This window comes from Clytia hemisphaerica, unplaced genomic scaffold (genome assembly GCF_902728285.1).
Source record: "Clytia hemisphaerica strain Z4C2 unplaced genomic scaffold, Clytia hemisphaerica genome assembly, whole genome shotgun sequence".
NCBI lineage: Eukaryota > Metazoa > Cnidaria > Hydrozoa > Leptothecata > Clytiidae > Clytia > Clytia hemisphaerica.
Window position 1 is genome coordinate 452962 of NW_027103949.1, and position 23558 is coordinate 476519.

General features: G+C 36.2%; 2 protein-coding genes across 4 annotated transcripts in view; one reads left to right on the plus strand and one right to left on the minus strand.

Moving 5' to 3' along the window:
* Nucleotides 1-20358, plus strand: part of LOC136810054 (1-phosphatidylinositol 3-phosphate 5-kinase-like) — a 47491-nt gene extending 27133 nt beyond the window's left edge. For 2 of the 3 annotated variants that reach the window (XM_067066624.1, XM_067066626.1), the window contains 27 exons: nucleotides 444-617; nucleotides 1077-1312; nucleotides 1814-1904; nucleotides 2645-2805; nucleotides 3293-3477; nucleotides 4095-4226; nucleotides 4550-4701; nucleotides 6359-6526; nucleotides 6798-7029; nucleotides 7537-7796; nucleotides 8247-8582; nucleotides 9673-9826; nucleotides 10953-10991; nucleotides 12698-12745; nucleotides 13021-13114; nucleotides 13312-13407; nucleotides 14046-14225; nucleotides 14447-14532; nucleotides 14820-14984; nucleotides 15638-15697; nucleotides 15971-16067; nucleotides 16517-16596; nucleotides 17003-17106; nucleotides 17519-17647; nucleotides 17974-18061; nucleotides 18431-18592; nucleotides 19185-20358. In XM_067066624.1, coding sequence (XP_066922725.1) covers nucleotides 444-617; nucleotides 1077-1312; nucleotides 1814-1904; nucleotides 2645-2805; nucleotides 3293-3477; nucleotides 4095-4226; nucleotides 4550-4701; nucleotides 6359-6526; nucleotides 6798-7029; nucleotides 7537-7796; nucleotides 8247-8582; nucleotides 9673-9826; nucleotides 10953-10991; nucleotides 12698-12745; nucleotides 13021-13114; nucleotides 13312-13407; nucleotides 14046-14225; nucleotides 14447-14532; nucleotides 14820-14984; nucleotides 15638-15697; nucleotides 15971-16067; nucleotides 16517-16596; nucleotides 17003-17106; nucleotides 17519-17647; nucleotides 17974-18061; nucleotides 18431-18592; nucleotides 19185-19378 — 3903 coding nt within the window. In that variant the 3' untranslated portion in view covers nucleotides 19379-20358. The remainder of the gene's footprint in view (nucleotides 1-443; nucleotides 618-1076; nucleotides 1313-1813; nucleotides 1905-2644; nucleotides 2806-3292; nucleotides 3478-4094; nucleotides 4227-4549; nucleotides 4702-6358; nucleotides 6527-6797; nucleotides 7030-7536; nucleotides 7797-8246; nucleotides 8583-9672; nucleotides 9827-10952; nucleotides 10992-12697; nucleotides 12746-13020; nucleotides 13115-13311; nucleotides 13408-14045; nucleotides 14226-14446; nucleotides 14533-14819; nucleotides 14985-15637; nucleotides 15698-15970; nucleotides 16068-16516; nucleotides 16597-17002; nucleotides 17107-17518; nucleotides 17648-17973; nucleotides 18062-18430; nucleotides 18593-19184) is intronic. The other variant, XM_067066625.1, reaches the window with a different exon arrangement.
* A 214-nt stretch (nucleotides 20359-20572) lies between these two features.
* Nucleotides 20573-23008, minus strand: LOC136810074 (uncharacterized). Its single transcript, XM_067066642.1, has 4 exons — nucleotides 22540-23008; nucleotides 21639-21767; nucleotides 21204-21351; nucleotides 20573-20924 (listed from the first exon to the last, which is right to left on the minus strand). Exons 1-4 carry the CDS (start codon nucleotides 23006-23008, stop codon nucleotides 20573-20575), a joined length of 1098 nt encoding a protein of 365 aa, XP_066922743.1.
* Nucleotides 23009-23558: the final 550 nt, after the last annotated feature.

Consider the following 23558-nt stretch of genomic DNA (forward strand, 5'->3'; position numbering starts at 1 on the left):
GAAAACGTGACTTTTCTCTCGAACGAGCTTCCATTATGGACTAGATAGCTCAGATAATGCTGAAGCAATGCACTGTCGTGAGTTCAAAGCTCAGCCCAGTCCCCAATTAGTGACGTTTGCTTTTCCCACATTTTACGTCTTTTGGCACGCCTTGTCATTTGCCTATCTATGTTTTTTTTTAAACGAGATCTAACTTCATCCGACAATTGATTTTGCCATGGATTTATAGGGTCTGATGACAGGCAACAAATTTCAAAGTTCTTGAAAATAGTAATATTTCGCTCAACAAGAATTGTGTTTTCAGGGTGACAGTATTATACTATAAATGTTAGAAAAAAATCTAGAAAAATCGAAAATCAACTACCGTCTCTAGAGACTTTTAAACATAAGTATTGTGATTTGGATTTTGAGATTTGCTTTATAAAAAAACTCTCCTCAACTAGAAAGAAGAACTTAACACAAAGGACGTCGTACACGTCATCAAGAAGAAGACGGAGAATTTCACACGCTCTGTTTCCAAAGATACCACTACTTCTTCTACTTCAACTGAATCTCCTGTGGAAATTTCACCAACAACTCTCCAACCTAAGCTCTCACAAGAACCAACTGATTCTCTGGTAAGTGTTTTATTAGGAGCTAAGAATTCTCAATGTTCTCCATTGACTTTTTTCATAGTAAAGTAAAAAGGTTTCTCATGTTTTATTTAATTAATTGTTCTTCAATCTTTTTTTTGACCATATAATTAATAAGTTACGTAGCTTCCTCTACAGATTCGAACGTTTGCCTCCTTAATGACGGTAAGTAACTTACGTAATACGTATAAGCTCTAAAAAGCGATGTGTGAACTTCGTAAACAAACCTTGTTCCTTTGCGTGAAACGATCTCTTGTCAAACTCATATAATCCATTGATCCAGCCGAATGTGTTATATTAATTTTTTTCGAATTTAAAGATGTCACATTTGAAGATAGAGGAAAATTGGGCTGTTCATTCGATAGAAGGCGTCAAGAAATTGTACTAGGTGTTGTGTTTTAACGATAGGAAACAAATAAAATATCTCTGTTTTTCTCATTACAGTCTTCAACTTCTGGCAATGCACGTTCAAGTCGCTCCAGTCTTCACAGTCAAACCAATGTTGATGGTCCATCTGATGTCTTCACCACAGAACCATCACCAACGCCCCCGCCAGTGGCGGACCATCAAGAACGCCCTCTTACTAACGATGAGATTCATTTATTGTGGGTAGACATCGCGCGGAAAGTGTTCCACTTGAAAAAGAATATCTGTGAATCAGTTGAGCATTGGAACCACAAGTAAGAATATTTTTACGGGGCAAATTTTCGCGAGATTTAATTTTTGCGAGAAAAAAACCCGCAAATCGCTTGAGATTGCCTATTCGCGAAATTAAATCGACGGGAAATTTTCAACATATTCTTGGCGTGAAATAATGTAGATTTGCTATTGCTATCGTTTACATGTCTACTTTTAATTTTTTTGGCTGATCAGCGAAATTAAATCTAGAAATCTTTTAGCTCGCTATTAAATTAATCCGATTAAAGATTTTTCTATTGTTTTATTTTCCCTGTATTATCTGGATGGACGTTTTTGATCGCGTTCAGTTTTGAATCCTGTTGGAAGACGAATGAAAGTTATAATAAACTCAATCTTTCAAAATTATTCTAAATTATCTCCTTGAGATTTAGACACCCGACCCTTTCTAAATCACGAAGCTGATGTTTTGAACCTTTTTAATATCCGATGCCAAATATCTAGTTTCATTATACAAAATACTAATTTAACTTTCATGCACTTAGAATACAAGATTTTGTGGTTCAAGATCGAAAGCGAGAGAAGACGGCATACAATACCACAGTCAACATGAAAACACCGACTGACATCACCGAGGTATATCTCCATTTGTCAGCTATGATCTTTTTTTCTATAGTTGACTCTTTTTAATTCGATTTTCAAGGGACAAAGAATCATCTTCGAATAAAGAAAGAATTGAAATTACAGGGAATATCTTAAGCCATTTTCCATCTAAAGGAACGAGTGTCTTAGTTCAAAATTGAGAAGTTCGAATCATAGAGAGTTGACTTCACGGACAAAGGTTTTCAATAGAGAGGGACGCCTAAACTCAGGGCTGATTCTATAGAAGAGGAAAAAAGCAATCAGAATCATTACTAGCTTGGCTTAGTTAATGCGTTAGTCTCTTTAACCTTATTGCAGCAATTCTCTTTTGTATCTCCCTATTTCAAATTAAGTCAATTCTCGCTTAGATCTTTAATTGCAAGTCTTCCTTACTGCTTTGCACAAGTGAAAGCCTGCTTTCCCAAATTTAAAGGTTTTGTTTTTAAATAAGAGTGATATCGTTTGCTTACTCATCAATTTTAATTCACAAGCTTTTTGATATTGAATTGACACAGATGTGGAGCAAGATTGGTCAGAAAGAGGAAAAGAAAAAGATTTTTCGCTTATATCAGCGTAATATAACAATAGCAAGACACTGTCCTGATATGAAATATGGGTCTGATATGAAACGGGAACACTTATGTAAAAATCAAACCTTTAACTAAAAAGGGCTTGGCAAAAGAAGTAATTGTATTAATAAGACTCATTCATTATTTTATAATTTTTGTTTTCAGTACTACCCCGAAACGGAGATGGGTCCACCACAACCGAAAACGGTGACACACATGCACCCTGAACCTGTGTCGGAAGTGTTCCTTACAAATGGTACCATCTTGAGACAAACACATTATGGAACAACTCCAAGAGATTCTTCTTCCCCACTGGTGGAATCGAGGTAGATAATCTTCTTAAACAAAACGTGTTGTCTTTTTGTTGATTTGGCGGTTCTCATGATGTTCTCATGAGATAAATGATAAATATGGAACATGGCGTTCTAAATTTAGAATGCCATGATATGGAATATACATACAATTTTGCTTGGGAAAAGTTCATTGTATTTCTGTCATATATATAGTAGAGTCTCTATAACTCGAACAGTAAGGGGATGAGTCATTCGACTTATAGAAGCTCGGCTTTTGGCGATTCTACTGTAATTAAATCCACGTACAGATTCTTTTTAGGCTTTTGCAAAATTAAACCTCGCAGAATTTTCAGAATCAAATTTTCAGCGTGAGATACTCTGTGAATATTTTTTCCGTAAGCTCAACAATATCATTATCAATAACTCATAATATTGTGTCAGCACGTATATCTATAAATCGACCCCAGAACTAGTGACTACATATTCTGTAAAACCATTGTTTGTTTTTTTTCATATGAAGCGCTGAATCTTCACCAGCCAAATTACGTAAGAGTAGTTCGACATCTACAGTTGGTGAAAGAAGGGAATTGAATTTGAAATTGGAACGTTCATCGAGTAACGGACTTCCAGGTGGCAGTGGTAATCATCATACGAAGAGTCCTTACATGTTGATCAAATCACCAAGCTATGATGATGCGAAACAAGGTGGGTATCCCTTTCTACACGTTTTTTTATAAGAACAAACTATATAAGAACATAAGGCTTCGATGGCCAAAATGTTAAGAACAAGTTAAGAACATTTCAAGAACATTTCAAGGCTTAGCAGTCTTAAAAACACCCAATTTCTTAGGAAAATGGACAAAAATACTCACAAAATGGTGGAAATAAGAACATGTTAATAAGAACATCTTTAGGCTTTAAACTCAAGAATGTTCTTATAAAAAAATGTGTATTCACTCTTTTGTCATAGAATAATCTCATAAGAACAGTGAGCCTAAAAGTTGCCAAGAAAATGTGAAAGATTTAAGAATAATGCTGAACCTATAGAATTTTTGAATTTCAAGAATAATTTGAAGGGTTAATGTATGAAAAATCGTGTATGAAGCCCATGATATCCTAATTTTTCCCTAAATATAAGAACAGGATGGGGCTCAAAGTGCAAATTAAAAACAACCGAGACTCAGCAAAAGTTTACCGATTCCTATATAAAAAAGAGTGAATTTTTTTAAAATTCTTCGATTCGTAAATGCAATGTTCTTTTCAATTTAACACATTTTCTAACGACCAAATGTTCTCACGTCTTTCATTTTTCCTTTCTCAAGGTTTGTCATCATCGAACACACAGCCTTCTGCAAATCCACCGCAACCAGTTTCACCAATGAATTTGAGTGACGGAGCGTCGACCGAGGAAGAAAGTGAACTTTTCTCGCAGAATCGACCCTCTCCACGGTTGGGTAAGTTTAAAGCCAATCTATAATAATATTGATGGTGAGTCTTGCGAACGTGCAAAAATTCAACTCTAACATTGATTTTAGGGGGAGAGGGGGGACTTACCGGTGGAAAAGGGTCATCGGACACCAGTTTTGACCACAATTGTAGTTCAGTTACTTACTTGCTGCATGATTTAACGCCCGTTATTCCCACCAGCCGGGGCGCCAGGACGCCTTCCTCGGATGATCGTACACCAGGCTGCTGTTAAATTATCAGAAAGTAGTTATAAAGAGTCCTTTCTCTGAGATCGTTGTACCAAGCAACTGTTTTTGTTGTTTTTGTGTAGAAAACAATCGATCATTGTTCCATACTGAAGATAGTGAAGACAGCGATTCCATGTTTGCATCAGAAGTCACTTCAGAGGTCGACACAGCTGAAGAAGAAGAGGATAATTCCAACGTCAACAACTCAAATCGATCACTCGTTCGACAGGCTAAGGTAAGATCAGACTGCTGACTTCCTCTAACGAATTTGTGTTCCTGTTCTTCATGTGCTCTCTGATGCAGATTGGCTCTCTCTCTCTTGAATAACTTTCATGATATCTTTCAACTTTTATAATAAATTATTTGTAGTCGATTACTGAACATTGCTCCGCGGGTTTCCGCTTCTCTTCCACAGCATATGATTTATGTTTCAATCTTTCGGAAAACTACCGGGTGCGCCACAAAAAAGTTTCTCTCTTTAAAACTAATTTTCTCGAAATCTACAAGTTTTAAATGAACCATTCCTATTTCATCAGAAAGAAGAAAGATAAACTTAAATTTTGATGGGTCATTTATTAAATTCGATTCATCAGATCAAAAGTTATGCTCAATTGAATGAAAAAGTTATTTTCAGAAAGTGCTCGAAAACGTTGAAAATCGAGCTATCAAATTTTTATTTTAAAATTGGCAATCGCCATAGCCTTTACATGATTAAGAGCATTTTTCCGTAACTAAACACTTAAATTTTGAAACTGATGGGTCGAAAGGGTTTAAAATCTTCATCAGAATCATTTTAATTTACTTTTACCGAAATTTTCCTCAGATCTTTGGTTCTAGACTGGATAAAGTCGATGTAGGGCTGGGTGTACCTCAAAACCCATATCTGATGTATTTTATGAATTTTTGCCAGATTTCTTTGCCTTTTTCGACGAATTTTCTTCCATTTGTTATAATTCAGAGAGAGAGAGAGATGTACCATCCCACATGGGGAATTGGCCCAACCCCAGGACAGCATTCACTATCTTAGGATAGGGAAATCATCGCGCTTATCAGACTCTGCCGATCCTATGTTCGCGACACACAGAACCGATGGTGTATAGCAACGATACTCGATCAGGACGGGAGAACCATGCGTTCTCGCAAGTCTGACCCTATGAATTTCGTCACCACACCACATTGCCTGATATATCTCCCCACACTCTTGTATCAGAGTAGTGGTACCCAATTCCCCTCACATGGCATGGGTTGACCCGGGCGAAGGTACATTCACTTGCCAAGTGAATCGTAGTGACACGGTGGGTATCGAACTCGGGCCTCCCAGGCGGGAGTCAAGGATGATAACCACTATACCACTACGCCTTCTGTTATAATTCAACCTTCCTTTATATAACAAAAGGTCATTTAGACAGCTAATAATCATTTTTGATTACTGAAACGAAAATACTGATGCATCATGTAATTATGCTTCTGTTTAATTTGATAGGTCCATTTTTAACGTTTTTGACCACTTTCAGAAACTAACTTTTTGATTTAATTGAGTATAACTTTTGATCTACTGGATCAAATTTAATAAATGACCCCTCAAAATTTAAGTTTATCTTTCTTCTTTCCGATGAAATAAGAATGGTTCTTTTAAAAATGTTATATTTCGAGAAAATTAGTTTTAAAGAGAGAAACTTTTTTGTGGCGCACCCGGTATAATCAGTTTTTTTTCGGTCAAAGTTGCGGATTTGGTAACCGCTTTTTTAAGACGGATACCACTGACCTATATCTAAAATCATTAACAAAGTTTTCTCCGCCACTGAGAATGTCATGCCATTGAATATACACGAGGTTGTACTATTTGACAAACCAAAAGCTGGTGGCATTGATTAAATTATTTTTTTGAAAAGGTCGACAGTCACCAACCGACAGATTCGGCCTTGCGAAAAGTCAAGAATTCCACGACCTTCAAACACAAATCGAAAACAAGCGGAGGTTTCAGTGAGTTCCCAAAGATCCGGGAAGAAAATATCGAGAAAATTGAGTATCTGACTCCCAAAGAAGTCAAAGCAATGCAGGTAGGTAGATGCTCTAGAATTAAAATCATTAAACATACTGCTCTGTGACTCCTTGGCCTGCTGTTAGGCTGCTTCGTTCGTTCGTTCGTTCGTTCGTTCGTTCGTTCGTTCGTTCGTTCGTTCGTTCGTTCGTTCGTTCGTTCGTTCGTTCGTTCGTTCGTTCGTTCGTTCGTTCGTTCGTTCGTTCGTTCGTTCCTTCAATTCGTTCGTTCCTTCGTTCCTTCGTTCCTTCCTTCGTTCCTTCCTTCGTTCGTTCATTCGTTCATTACAGGTGGCACGTAGACGACGAAATGAGTGGGAATCAAGAATCAAAGCAGCCAAAGCTGAAAAGGAACAGCCATTCAATCGACCTCCAGAAAGAACGGAAAGAGCTATGAGCATTACAGAAGATCATTTTGACGGTCCGGGACCTAATGAAACGTCGCCTCCGTCGACTAGCGGCGTTAGTACCAGTGCCAGTTCCAGTGGTAAACAGAAGATGGTGAAATCGAAAGTAAACAAAGGTGAACGGCAAAGAAAATTCTTTCTTAGTGTCAACCTGCATATGGACAAAGTGACCACAATTACGGCCATTGTATTGGCAAAAAGGGAGTCCCCCAGCAAAAGTTTAAAACCGCAAGTAGTTTTTAAATTCCTTAGCTTAAGGGAGAATGTTCTCCTTAAAGCTATACTTTGAGACAACATACGATCTCACCAAAGCTTAGGACCTGCTGACTAAGCTGAGAATATAGCCTGGAAACCATTATCCTCCCCCAAAATCGATATATTCGATTGATTGAAGTAGAAAACCTGAACATGGGATTCTCGGCCGTACTTTAAATTCTTCAAAGTACGCTAAAATACCCGGAAAATGCCAACATATTCTGACCATCATTGTAGGTGTTTGATATTAGTCAATCAGAGGTTCTCCTCCGACAAAAAAGGCTAATCTTTATCTACTTCCCTTTAACTCCTTTAGTCACACTGAACTGATTGATAACCAACTGTTATCTTAAACATTTTCTACGCAGGGAGGAAGTACTTACGTAATCAAATCCTGAACCGTCTTATATCAAGCAACGTTGATTCATCTGAGGAAGAAAGCGACCATAAAAACCGGCTCAAGAAAGTGCCCGTCAAGACGATCGGTGCACGAAAAAGTCCGACGCCGTCATCCAGTTTTAAGCCGGTCAAAATTGATCAGGATATTCCTGCTTCAGAACATCCGTTGTGTCAAGATACGGCTGGCTCGCTTTCCCCTTACACGCCCATTAAATCGGCTACAAAGAAGGTGTGTTTTTATTTACATTTCCAAGTTTATGCGTACACGAGTCTTATTTTTGGCTTAATCATATAGGCTTCTTGAATGACTACGAACAAAAAAAGCTTTCATTTTAAAGAACACTTCTTCTTGAAATTCTTTTCTATAATTGAATGACTGTGATATCACTTTTTGTCACTTGTCGAATAGTTTTTGAAGACGATTCTTTTACAAAAGTAACGTCGGTTTTTTAGAGGAAATAATACAGCTTTTTGTGGGAATCATTTTTCGTAGTAGCACCAAAATTTCATTTGGTAAAAATTATTCTTCGGCTTTGAAATTTCGTCTCTAAAAATTTCGTTACCAACCAAGTGATTTTTCGTTACTTTTTGCCTAGAAAGTTTGTACCGATAGGGTATATCGAGAGAAATACCACTGGGGAAACAAAATCTTCAAATGTTTCAAAACGAATGCTTTTAGTTGAACCAATCCAGTCCAGGACCTGACTTCAATAAAAGCGTAAAACGTATGGGTCACCGGCGGATGAAATCAGCGCCGCTCAGAATCAAAGCTCAACGAGAAGGTACAAATGAAAAGGATGTAGAATCCGGCTTGGTAAATGAAGGGCCTTTCGTCTACATCACACCAGTATCGAAGAATCAGAACCAAACGGAAGACTCCTCCATTAGAATCAGGAGTCAATCTCTTGGTAACAAGAAACAAAGAAAAGACCAGAGTGAGTTGAGTCGCCTTGCGGAACTGGTTGTTCAAGAGGATCGTCGTGATGTGGAAAGAGACGTCCCTGAAGTCTTGCAGGTTCATATATTTTAGCCCTTTGAATTGATCTATAAGAATCACTTTTCTTGTTTTTAAATAAGAGTGATAACGTTTGCTTACTCATCAATTTAAATTAACAAGCTTTTTCACATTGGATTGACACGGATGTTGAGCAAGATTGGTCAGAAAGAGGAAAAGAAAAAACATTTTTTGCTTATATCAGCATAATATAACAATAGGCAGATACTGCCCTGATATGAAATATGTGTCTGATATGAAACGGGAACACCAATTTTTAAAAATTAAAACCTTTAATCTTAATGAACCTTCGCTGGCTGTCAGATGAAAAGTGCATCTTGCGTAGAAGCTTTGATATTTGCTTCAATTATTTAGTTTTTTTGAAGCTAACTACTACTCTTTTATGATGAACAATATTTCGTTCGATTCGAAGTTCCTTCAAAATCTGTGTTGCCTGTCAGCTAACATCATTTCATAGAAATTTACGTGTCCTGTGGATTGGTCAAAACAACGTCCTTTTCGAGGAGGTTTGATATGACCTATAAAAAGCAGCCTGAGTAAAATCCACAATCTTTGAAGAAGAAGAACAGTTTAAGCTCCATACACGTCTTTTTTTTAAGAAACACAATTTTAAGAAACATGAGGCTCAGAATGCCTAAAAACTAAGAAACATCTAAGAAACATGCTGATGCTGAGAATGAGAAAATAACATTTTTTGATTCTTTTTTTTAAGAACTCAATCAAGGAAAAGTTCCAGAAAAAAAATTACATAACAGTTAGAAACACTTGAGAAAGTAAGAAAATCAATATAGATAGGAAAGTACCGTACATTAGTCTATTAGACTATTGTATTATCGACATGCGTTCTTTAAGCTTGACAAAGTTTAGAAACATGTAAGAAACATTTAAGGCTCAAAAGGCCGATTTCTTAAGAAACATTGAGGCTGCTTGGTAAAACTAGTTTCTTAAAAAAATAAACGTGTAGTTCTACTTTTCGGTACGCTCCCTTATTCGATGAAAGTCTGAATTGAAAATTGAATTAGAGAGCGTCAACTGCATCAAAAGTTAGATTTATATTCTATTTAAACGTGAAAATGCTCTTGATTTCAAGGTTGAGCAAATGACCATCAAGTCGGCATCAACAGGCGAAATTCATTCCAGACCTTCATTGGAAAGTTCCATTAAAAGTGAAGGGAATTCTAAACGTGAAAGCACCACTGAAGAGGACAAGAAAAATGCTGCGGATGCAAAGAAAGGAAAACTTGGTACGAAATTGTTATTTACTTTTTCTATTTGTTTGAGTTATAAGAGGCCCATTTTCGCAACTATTGACGCTTTCAATGAGCTACCCGTCAGCATCTTGGACTGACTAGTCTAGCAAGCTAGACGACTAATTCAGATATATTAGAAATAAAGCAAAAAGTAATAAAGGGAACAATTTTAGTCGTCTAGAAACCTTTGTGCACTAACTCCAAACAAAAAAAAAGAGTCAATATCGCAATTAAAATTTTTTCCCGCTCAAAAAAAAATTCTTGAAAATAAAATGTGTGTGGATTTGTGTGTTAAAAGTTTTTCATTTGAGTTGATTTTATTTTGAGAGTTTGTTGTTGCTTGATAAATTGTTTTCTCGCTACGCAAGTTTCTGCGTAGCTAGGCCCGGTATCTATAAGGCTGGAACACCAGATTCTTCCAGTCGTTTATACAAAGTAAATCCCGTATCATTATTTGTGTTTATTATTAGTATTACATGCATTATAAACGACTCCAGTCTATGGACTGACTAACCAGTTACTTTCACATGACTTAGGTCAAACAAAAGCAAGGTTATTTCATTCGCGTTTTATTGACCATTATACCACAGAGAGTGTGAGAACGCTGAGGATTAAACCCTAACTGGAACGGATTTCGAAACTTAGCAATTTGAAGTCTTCCCTAATTCCGCCCCCGCCCCCCCCCCCTTTGATTTTTTATTCTTTTTTGACTGTTAATGACGACGAACAGCTTCCTACGACTTTCACTTGCGCTAAGGCACGCATATTACTGGCAGGCGAGTCATACCAAGCCCATGTACGAAAAATGTTCATTTCTTTATAAAATCTAGAATAACCCTAAACAGCCCCTGTTTATATGGAGGCGGGCTGACCCGGTCGGGATCTATTTTGGATGGATTTTCGAACATTACATCACAGTTTTTTATCTAATTACTAAGAATAGATCACTCCCACCTCACCTAGCCGGGTCATCCCGGTTTCAATGTGAACAGCCCCTTAATGTTTATAAAGTGTATTTAGTATTTGAAGGGTTGCAGTACACTGACAGTTCATTTTTTTACGCGTGAACACATGCATGCTATACCTTTTACACTCTTTCTTTTTCTTTTCTGACTGACAGGACACATTCGACATAAATCTTTGACTTCACGATCTATCGGTAAGCAGCTGTGACACTACCATATACCACTGGCCTTACATATTACCACTGACCCTACAGAGTACTATTTACCTAACAGAGTATTAGCTGACCTTAAAGAGAACTAAACTATTAACATAACTATTTAAATACTAACTATCTTAACACTTACGCATCTCGAAGGACCCTTTGATCGAAAATGTTGAGTTAGTTTGATGGACAGTATTTTTTTATTAAAAACTTTTTTGAAAATTTTTACAGAGTGCTAGAGCGGAGAAAATTGCAACTGAGATGAGTCAATAACAGAGAGAAAGATAATCTTTTTTTTTGAATATTTTATTCAGTATACAGAATAGACGAGCGCAAAAACATTACGTAATAACGTCAGCGGGGACCGAAATGTCTGCTTTAAGTTGAAGGGAAATCTTTGTTTTCCGATTAAGCAAGACAGACAGAACCATTCGAACAAAATCAGAACCGAAAACCTCGATTTTTCTCTCGTTTTAAAATGAAAAATTGGAATCTCTCCACTCTCAAATATATTTCCAACGAAATGAAAAATCATTAGATTTGGCTTAATAAACAAAAAGCTAGTGCCATTGTTAGAAACTTCTTGCTTTTGAAGGGGGGGCCCTTTGAAAGGTCGGTTGAATTTTGAATGCAGATTTTATATACGCACTTTTTAGCGGTACAAAGAAAGAAACCCGGTATGAGAAAAAAATTACTTAAAAAACGAAAAAACCGAGAAAAAAAATTTAACAGTGTAGAAAAAAACAAAAAAAATCAATAAAAAGAAATCATTAAAAGAAATTATGCATAAAGCAGTATTTTGGGTTTTCCTCGGAAGGCTTTTCGTCGTTTTTTTGAGGTTTTTGCTGAGCAGTTGAGTGGTCGATTTGATGGTTCTTGTGAAACGAGTGGCTCTGGTTGTTGTTCTGGTTGATGTTGTGCTTCTTGTAGCACATTAAGTTGTTGTACGATTTGTTGTTGTGGAAACGGGGGGTTGGGAAAGAGTTGGTAACTGTGGGTTGGTTGGTCCGCTGGTAGTCCAAGAAGGTTGTTTTCGTGATTGTGGTTCTCGTAGTGTTGGTGGTTTTGGTGTTGTGGTTGTTGAATTAATATTCCCTCGTATCCATTATTTTGCTGTTGAAGATGTTGAGATTGTTCTTCTCCAAAAGCTCGGTTGTTTTGACGCGAAGCAGCCTCACGTTGGAAATAGCGCAAGTGAGCTGCTTCACGATCTGTCAATTTCAGTAGGGTGTATCGGTTCGGTCCAATCACAGGTTCGAAACCGGAATACCCTGCACCGTAATACGGAACGTTTGTTCCAAATATCAAACGATTTGATAAAGGCTTCATCTTTTTATATTTAATAACAATTACTACTTTCTAACACAACAATATTCGCTTGTTTACTGTTAGAAAGCTGAACGCTAAGTCAAAGTTGAAAATTGAAAAATTTCCACTTGTAGCATTTTCAAAAAAAGTATTTGACGTCAAAAAATGAATATTTTGTTCGATTAACGTGACGTCAATTATAATAAGTGACGAGTATGTTTCTCCGGGCAATTTTTTCTAAATCTGAGTTTGAAAAAAGCGCATTCATCTAGAAGCTTTTGGGGCACAAAACCTATTGAGATGAAATCCTACAGTTTAGAAATTGTGAAACGTATGTTCTGCTTTATCGAAAATTTTCTGACACATTCTGTCATTCTTTTTTCTTTTAGACATGGATGCGACGGACGGAATTAAGACGATCGCTGTCTCTGGTGAAGGTAAGTATTGCAGTTTCTCTTTGATCTAATATTTTCTTCAAATAAGTATATATCTGTATACGAGACTTCTAAGTAGATGGTGATCCCACTACGGTCAGGTTAGTGCAGACAGAAGAAAGATTCGAATGAAAAAGGTTCGAATATGAGATTGAGTTGGTGGTAGTTTTCTCAATGTTTGCGCTCCTTTTTATCGATGTTCCTACTTATACTTGCCATTTACATCAACGGAGATATTCTGAATAAAATATTGATTAAGTTAACTTTTTCTTTTTCAGGTCCGCAAAAAGGGCGAGGGGGTAGCGAAAAGATGAAGAAAATCATCTCCAATTTGCTCACCAACACGACCTTCAACCCGATTCCAAGACCTTTGTAAGTAAAGTTGTATACGCGTGCTGTTCAAATTTTATAATCACCCAGCAGGTTTTTTCAAAATTAACTCAACATTTTTTTGGTGGTTTGTGCTAAGACCCGGCCCTTTTCTTGAGTGCGACTGGTATAGTGAAAACATCCAGTATCCAGTCTCTCTTTGTAGTTTAATCATTGGATGACATTTTGTCTTTCTTTAGTCCATCACAAGAACAGTATTTACCTCAAGTCGGTGGAACAGCTTCGATTGTCATCAATGAAATGGAACCTACTTCTCTTATCGCCTTCACCCTCAGGTAACTTTTAACTTTCTTATAGTCTGTGTTCATGTATATATGACTGGCATCCGTGGCTTTTGATAGGTAGAAAAACTACCCACTTTTTTTAATAAGAATGGTGTTTTTTCATTTCATCATGGATATTCTTAACTTTTTGGGGAAAATTATCCTAAGATATTCTTACGGTATTAGGTTAGGATCCAAAGACAACCTAGAATTAACATGTAATACATAACTGAAGCAAAAATTGCATTTTTTAAAAAAGGTTCGAGCCTTCCTGGGGGATAGTTGGCAATTTACAGTTAAAAATTCTCTAAAAGGGGCATTCTAAGGTTCAGTTTCAAAATTCCATGATGGTGATATTCTTAGCGTATTCTTAATTTTTTGCTCAATTTCATCATGAATATTCTTATAAAGTATATTCTTATTTAAAAAAAAGCGTGTATATTCCGTTGCTCGGAGCTCGTTTTGATTGATTTTCGCGAAAAATTTTATTCCGGTATCCCGGTAAAATAACAATGAAATAATACTTTTCGCTTAAAAATATAAAAATAAATGAATTAAGGTTATAATTATAACCAAGTGTTACTTTATTTGTAAATCAAATTATTGTTATGTTTCCCTCCCATACACATACTTCTCTTGATCTCATCCAGCTCTCGTGATTACGCTGTACAATTGCAGAACATCCAGGACGTTCTATCAGGGACCAAAGGTAACCGATCAAATCTTCAAACACCGAATTCTTTGGCAAGTCAACCGAATTCACCAAATCCCCTCCGAAAGAAACCAGAAATGTCGTCAACTTCAAAAGGGCTGAATCAATTGCCTCTACCGTGAGTTTTTGAAAGACTTCTTGAAAAAAGTTCTCAATTTTCAATTTAAACGAATCTTTTATGTACACCTCACGAGAAAAAATTGCGAAATCTTTTACTAACGTTAGCGGCTCTCTTTGTTTGATCAATTCTCGTCTGCTACAAAACAACCAAAGATGTTTGGTATATTTCATATCCCATCGGATTTCTTTGTTAAACCAGTATAACTTCTCTTCATACAGATTATCAGCGGAAAACGACAAGCGCTCTTGGACAGACTCCACCGAAGGATTGCTAAGCAGTGACGGAGGAGAAAGCTTCATGGATAGTATGTATTCGCTTTTTTATCATCATATACGACTTTCCCTGATTAAATTCCCTGATCAATAATTATGCAATTGAAGATAGTACTTCTAAAACCAATAGAATCAATAGAATCAAGAGGTCTTCTTGGTTGTAGATTTTTCTCATTAGTTCCCCCACTCCAGTTTGAACCGATTTTTGAAAAGATTTTTGATTGAACAGATTTTTTGTTACCTTTTCTCCCTCTCCAGTTCGACAAACCTTAAGCATTAGAGGGCAGGTAAAAATAATTTCTCCCTCTATTTCTTTCAGAGAGCAATTCACCAGCTCCAACACCGGAGCCCTCTACGTTAAAGAGTGTTGTGGGTCGTAAACACCCACTCTCCTCCGTTGGGTACGAAAACGAAAGTGCAGAGTTAGATTTGGAGGAGATGGCGGGAAATGATGACGTGTTGTTAGAGGAGAGTCTGAAGACAGGTAATGGCTCATAATCATGAACTACTCTCAAATGAAAACCTTTTCTTTCAATTGACCTTATCGGAGTTTTTGATTTTTTCTAAAAAAGTGATGCATTGTGGGATTGTTTCGGGAGTATTACAATAGAATTCCCTCGAGGAATTCCTAAGAGATTTCTATTGTAATACTCCCGAAACAATCCCACAATGCATCGCTTTTTTAGAAAAATAAAAAACTCCGATAAGGTCTATTATCAAAAACTATGTAAAAAACCATTATCCATATGATAGTGAATGGACTATATGGTTGTTTATTATTTCAAAGAGCAATAGTTTACTAAACCATAGAAATTTAAAGAGTAATTGAAGAGGAATGCTGATTTCCTGGGGAAATATATTACTTTGAATTACTATCCAAACACGTGTAAATCTTAGGTCGTCTGTGAACTTTGAGATGGACCAAGTTAGCGTTCTAGACGACTAATGGTGACAAAGTCGAAAACAAGAATGGAAGGGACAAATTGTAGTTTTTACAAACTGATATTACCCCTTTACAATTATCGTATTATCATATAACACCCATACTACTGTATTACACAGATTATAAACAACTCCAGACTAGACCAGGTGACGCTTCCATTTGCTTACTGTAGCTGTTCTTTCTTGTGACTTTAGTTTCGGAAGAACCAAAGAAGAAAGAAGAGAAAGGTTCACTGGATCATCATGTTAAATTACGTATGTATATCAGTAGCTTTAGTTCATTTCAAAATTTTGTGGTGTTGATTTGAGTCATGCCAAAACTCGTCTCGCTTCACTATATTTCCTAGCCCGATCTTGTTGTCACACAGACTAAAAACTTTAATTCTTAAATCTCCAAACATATTACCGCTATAGTCAGTAGGCTGGCTAACAAAGCCAGAGTTTCATGCCAAGTATAATTTCTCTGATAATTTTTATTGCTATCAGTCTCTTCTTGTTAATCTATTTTGGTAATTGTTTCATTTTCAGAATTTCAAAACGACGTCGCGAAATTTTACTGCAGTGTTTATTTCGCGGAACAATTTCGACAATTGCGAGAAAAGATTTTCCCTGAAGGCGAAGAAAGGTGAGCGAATGTTGAAAGATTCGAGCGAACTAAAATTAAGTCCCGTGAAGATTGTCCAACTGATTCAAATCTGATTTGAACCTTTCGATATTTCAAATTAGTTTTGGGGTCGTCTTCGACAATTTTTAATCTTAGATTTGTTCGAATGTTCATACCATTGAGCTTAAAGCCCCGAATGGGCTGGAGGGGAATTTGGGAAATGAAGCCACTTATTTCCCATCCAAAACGCATGGCCCGCCTGGTTTTCACACAAACGTCGGATTGAAGATCAAATTTATCGTACCGTATCAAAACAAATAAGCGCCATATTCGATCCGCCATACCAAAAGCAACGCAAATCTTAAGGCTTCTTGTTTATGGTTAAGAGAGTTTGAAGATTCCCCTTCAGCCTTCGGCCTGGTTTTCTGATTGTAATGAAATTGGCTTACTAATGGCTTTTGTCTTTTTAGATTTATCCAGTCACTATCTCGATGTAAATTTTGGAAAGCAACTGGAGGAAAATCCGGTTCCTCTTTTTCCAAGTCTTACGGTAAAAACGAAAATATGAAAATCAAGTGCCTGGTGTTTTTTTTTGGTTTGAGATCTACGCTCTATTTTAGACGGTTGACTTTCTACCCTTTCTACCTCTAATTATTAGTGAAGGCAAAAATTAAGTGGTTATAATCTTTTTTTAGGAGAAGGCAATTCAAAAAACTTTAGACAATTAACTTTCTACTCACTTTAATTAGCAATTATAATAGGCAGGGCAGAAAGCGCTGATTTTTCATTTCTAACTGTGCAATCCAAATACGTTGGTCATCTGGTACAGGCTAGCAGATGTCAATCTGAACCCGATGACTTAAAGAAGTTCGGTAGGTTTTGAAGAGTGAGTGAGTTTGATGTGTAAAATCAAAGTTCTTCTTTGAACTCTGAAATATATTCTTCTTCTTCTTCAGATGATCGTTTTGTGATGAAACAAATGTCACGTTTGGAAGTTCAATCTTTTGTTGATTTTGGTCCAAGATATTTCGCTTACATCAATAAAGCCATAAAAGAAGATGTAAGACTTTGGTTCCTTTATGTTGCAATATTCGTTGGATATACATTTCTGAGTACAGTTTATGCTCTCTAATTCGATTTTCAAGGGAAATTGGATTTTCACCGTATTAGGTAGCTTATCTCTAATAAACGATGCTCTACTATTTAAATTAAATAGTAGAGCATCGTTTATTAGAGTTTCTTGTTGATAATGACTTTCAGCATTATTGAATAATGGAGCGTAACGAATTGCAGAACGTCGAATTAGAGAGCGTCATGTACAAAATTGATTCCCATATCATCATTTAAACTTCATTTTCCCACCCAAAATTCGACACTCCACTATTTTATTTGTAAGATTTTTAAGAGTATGTAGAACTTATAAATGTAACTTTTAACAGTAGACCTTACCTAGTATTTCCTTTCTTTTTCAGCGGCCAACTGCCCTGGCGAAACTATTGGGTGTGTATCGAATCGGTTTCAAGAACTCAGTGACGAATGCAACCATGAGACAAGATGTCCTGGTCATGGAAAACCTTTTCTACGAGAAGAAAGTCAATAAGGTAATTATAAATCAGCGGAGTTAACCTTACGAACAAATGGCAGACTTTACTTTGAAGGGTTTTGTGAAAGAGCAAAGTACCTCCAAATAATGCAGTTAGGTTCCTTGCTTAAGCGTGATTGGCTGATTTTATTATTTACTTGCAAGAGCTTGGTTTTGACGGATTTCCTTGGAATACAGGCTATTAAACTCATTACTACAAAGAGATTTGGATCGAATTCTGTTAAATACGTTTAACCATGTTGATACTATGACTTCAGAGATTTAAATTCATGCGATCCGATTCCTCTTCCATTTCACTTTTGACCCATTCATACCTGCGTTTAGATCTTCGATTTGAAAGGATCACTACGTGGACGTAAAGCGCAACAAGCAACTAAAGAAGATGTACTGTTAGACGAAAACCTTTTGGAAAGTAAGAGTTAAATGATTATAAAGTATAATTTTTTTAGGACTGCCAGTGCTGCAGTGTGCCTTTTTGTGATGAAATATTTCTCTCAGATAGTGACAGTCAAGTGATTTTAAACAAGTTCGATATTTGGATAGGTGCTCGTATTATAGAGACAATAGAGCATTTTGTTTTATTTCCAGTGATGTGCGACTCACCGCTGTTCATTAGAGGATAATATTGTATCTACGTTGGCAAATTAATTCTATTACCAATGCCTGTAAAATTAGAAATATCGTTGCTGAGTTTTAGTGATCAACAAAGGTCTCCCAACGTTACTCTTCAATTTATCCCTTTGATTGGGACAGAGTTTGATAGCTTCTTTTTTTGTTCCAGTGATATGTGACTCACCACTATTCATTCGAGGACACAGTAAAGCCATTCTTTCGAAAGCCATTCACAATGACACTGAATTTCTTTCCACCAATATGGTTATGGATTATTCGTTGTTGGTGGGTATCGATGAAGCAAGAATGAAACTGGTCGTTGGTATCATCGGTAAGTAACACCAAACTCCACAAACCCTGGAGACACTTATCAAAACAATGAAGCTTATAAATATAATACTTATACTATGCATTTCTTTAGGATAGGACTATTGCTTGTTCCATTATTCGCAGACAAAAGATAATAATTCAAAAGCTGAATTAAAAAACAATAAAAATTTAATGTTTTCCGGTATAAAAAAATGGTGACACATCCTGAAAAACTTTGATCAGCCTTTAACAAGCAATTGTTAATTACTTACGAAATGCCCGAGAGCCCGTTTCATTCGCTTATTGAAAGGTCCATCTCTCACCTTGTCTGTAAATATTGCACCGAAAATACTTTGGAATACCTGAAAAATGATTTAGATAGACCTTTACATAAATTACGTCACGAACATCACTTGCCTCGTATTCAAACAATTTCCATGGTGATTATGTCTTATGAGACAATAAACGATTTTTTTATGAATACATAGTCTGAAGTAGTTTTAATAAAATCCGCTGGGAGTTAATCACTATGGCAATAATTTCAAAACGAGACAAGTGATGTTCGTTACGTAATTTATGAAAAGGTCTATTTGAATATTTTTATTACTTTATAGATTACATCCGAACGTATACTTGGGATAAGAAGTTGGAAAGTTACGTCAAATCAACTGGAATCCTGGGAGGTGCTGGTAAAATGCCGACAGTGGTATCACCTGATCTCTATCGAACCAGATTCACTGAAGCAATGCAACGTTATTTTCTTATGGTACCTGATAAGTGGACTGGATTCGGAAACGATTTGACATAATTATGGGGTTTGTTTTATGATTATACCTTTCGTTACTGTTTTTATATTTCCAGAATTTTGCATTAAATCAAGGTTTTCATCTTGGTGCGCTCAGTAAAATAAGAACCCGGCAAACTCATCTTCCGACGTGGAATAAGATGGAATTTCTTTATTCAATCACTAGATGTTGAAATCCCAGGTAACTAAAATGGCTTTTTGAAGAAAATAAAGATTGACGTGAATTATGAGGATTTTGGTCTATGTAAGTTCTGTTGCACTTTTCCCAGTATAACACTGTAAACAAGATATCAAAATTTGCACCATATCTTAAAAATTGAAACTTCTTTCCACTTTTCAAGAATACTGATGTCAGCTGAAAACATATCCTCTATAAAAGTTAGTCTCGAGATTGAATTTGAATAAAGGTCTAACACTGTGCCTTTCACTGCTTGGGTATAGGTGGCTGGTATGAGATATTGAAAAGAAATTCATGTCCTCATACAATATGTATTTTTCCACTGAAAAATTCTGGTCAACTAAAATTAGTAAAGTTACATAAATTCTTGCATTTTAATTTTTTTTATAAATTATTTTTGTACTCGAGAACAATACTGTATGGGTAGATAGTTTTTAAAATTGTATAAAATTTGCAATAAATCACAAATTACATATAAGGCACAAATTTCAAAACATCAAATTTTTTTTATCATTTTTCAACAATGAGATTTCCGAATATAGTTTCTGCGTAAATTTCCAGAATTAGAAATTTTCTCGATTAGCCCGAACAAAAGCTTACTTTGGTATTTTTTCAATACAATTTAAGAATAATTTATTCAGATTTATTATATAAATAATTATGTAAAATGAAAATTTTCATAAAAAAACTTTGTACTTTTTTACTACAAAGAAACAATAAAAAACAAATTGACCAAGCAACTCAATTTTGAAATTTTCAGTAGTTAAAAACATCCACCAGTATAGGGTTGGTGTGTACAATATTATGTTTTTTGTTGTTGTTGTTGTTGTTCGTTTTCATTTTTGAGTCGGTCGTCTTAAGTAGAGCTATGTGAACTTTCATATTCCTTGATCCAAGAGAGAAAGGAGCATGATAATATGAAACACCCTCGTTCAGCAAACGTAATTTTGAAAGTGTGTCCTTTTAACAAGTTTTTCGGTTATATTCCAGTAACACCCGGTGTGTACAAATGTCTACTTTTAACAAGAATTTTCATCAACACCTTCACCACAACCATCAATATAATCTTGGTCAAATTCCACTTCGTGATATTCTTGATTATCCAACATGTAATCCAATTTCTCTAAAGCGTCATAATCATGCGACGACGCTATACTGACGGCGTCATATTTATTGTCGGAATCCAAAATGTCGGATCCTAAAGTTTCGGAATCGGTTTTACAGATTGAAGTTGCGTCATATTCGTGATCGTGTTTCATGTTTTCTTCTTCCGAAATACTGGTCAAAATTGCTGTCCGATTTTCGATACCTCGGTTGTAATCCAATGTTGTTTTTCGGACGATTTCGAATTGGAAACTATCTGAATGACACCTGAAAATTTTGAACACGAAATAAAAATAGTTATATTTTAATGAAGTGCATATCAGTTTCTGGTTGTTGGTAAAAGATCCTGTTCAGCCATTTGTATTTCTATATTTTACCGAATTTCACATCATTTCATGATAAGACTAAATTTAAGGCAAGGATGACTTCCCTTCCCAAGAGTGTATCGAATTTCAATGTAACTTTAACGTCACTGGGTGACAACATTTTGCCCAGTATTTTCCCAAAACACCCTCTTTGCCCAAACATTGGGAAATTCATCCATACCTTCCATAATAGTTATCTTTGCCACGTTCTCTGAACTCTTTGTCTCTCCTTCGCAACCATCTGCATAGCAACAAGATCAATATCAACAAAAACACACCCATTAAACATAGCACAATAATGATAGCCATATGTACAGGGAAAGAACTTTCTGTAAAAAAAAAGAAAAATATTTTGTTAAATTAAACTCCTAAAGGCAGCAGCTTTATATTTCATACCAAAGTCGTACTCAGTCCCTATAGTTCAATTTTTATGACTCTGTTAGTGCCCTAAAAAAAATGCAAATTTGTCGTGCAAGTTCCTTGGTGCGAGCTATGTCAGCCTTCTTGACTGTTTTTGATTCATTGCAATACATCTAATTCTTACAAACTGTAAGATTATTTCCCCGATTTCAGTGCTCTAACTCTCTTGATCTCGACAAAAACAAAACTTCCCTACCTTGTTCACACGAGAATCCATCTCCTTCGTATCCATCCATACATTGACAAGCGATCGGAATTTGACCAGGGAATTTCAAACAATGTGCATTTTTATCACAAGGATCTTTTTCCTTACACACATCCACGTCTAGAGAAAGAAGAAAATCCATATTCATTCATTTATTCATTCGTTCGTTCTTATATTTATCTTTTTATCATTCTTTTATTCACTCGCCAATTGGAGTCACTCGAAGACAAAGTTATAAAGAAGCTTAATGTCACCAAAGATCGATTTTACAAAGATGCTTTGAAGAAGAAAGGAGGACATGATCATCCAAACGTTGATCGCCGACTGTCGTCGCAATGATGATTCGGCTAAAGCTGCAAGTACAAGTAAGTAATTCATTCCTATTCTTTAATACACCTATCGCTCTTTAAAACTTTGAGAGACTGGGCTCAACTCGAGTTTACCATGAAGAAATGGCGTAAAAATGATTGACGTCGTCCATTAACATTGTCAAAAACAAAGAATATAGACGTTATTTCCTTGTAAATGCATTACCAGTCCCTTAAAACCCTACCGTGCAGCTTGGATAAGTATATTCATTTAACGCTCCCTTATTGCCCACAAATGTGTATTTCGACAAAGATATGACTTTTGGTCCTGATGACTTTTGGTCTTGAAAATAATTATGTAAAATGTGTTTTTACGGAAAGTTTACAGTAACGCAATGGTTGCTAGCTTTTCTTAGCTCCAAAACGATGAACCTTGTTTTTTACTCATCAAAACGAAGAAGTGCTGTTATTATTACGGTTATTATTGCTGTTATGGTTACGGCTTGTAAACCTTAAGGCTTGCATCATTGCTTATGATTAAAAAGTTGTAAGAAGTCTGAATAAAACAGTATATAATACTCTACCTGAAATATGGCTGTAGACAGGTTCAATGACGCCTCTGTATTGACTGATATCTTCAAACACTGTCGTTTCTTCCTTCACCGGATTCAAGTCTTTGATTGTCTTATTCTTTACTCCAAGACTCTCCAAGGAAACCACGTACTCAATAATCAAACTACCTATCTTCAAATCCAAAATCTCAATCTCAATAAAATCGATTCCTTTGTTCAAGAAAAGTTTCTTTAACGTTATCCTTGCGATTATGATTAATTTTTGTCTGTCTTTTTTGGAATCCAACTTTTCTTGGAGTTTGTCATTTTTCAGAGTTTTACCTTCGAATTTCATATCTACAACGCGAACTTTACCATTAACATTTGTTTCCTTTTGATAGGTGACTGGTTTAGCTTTTTCTTTTTCACAGCCTTCATATTTCTCGAAATTTCCCAAACATTTGGATTGTTCACTTTCTTTGATGCAAGAACGTTTGAACATTTTTTTGTATTCACCATCCTTTAAGAAACATTCCGATGAAGGGTTCCACTTTGACCATTTTGCTGGTTTTAATATCTTTTCTGGTTTTAAAGTTGTGGAAATTGTCCAAAGGGCCGGCGATTTGCACAATTACTTCGCCGCTGCGCAGCCTTTAGCAAGATATAGTGTTTTCTTATTCAAAATTTTTACATTCGCGACTTCGGCGCAGCGGCAAAACCCAACGCGCAGCGCACCCTTTCGCAAGACATAAACCTATTTATTCTTTAAAATGTCTACCTTCGCGGCTTCGGCGCAACGGCGAAACATATTGCGCAGCGCAACCTTTCGCTTGATTACACTTTCTTTTCTGACGACATTTGATCTGACGTCACTTTCATTCTCAGAAACTCTGCATGAGCTTCAGTTGCTGTTAACAAAGATTTGCGCTGCGCAATATGTTTCGCCGCTGCGCCGAATCCGCGAAGGTCATTTCAGGACACAAAGTAACTCTTTATAAACGCGAAAGACTTGCGCTGCGCAATATCTTTCGCCGCAGCGCCGAAGCTGCGAA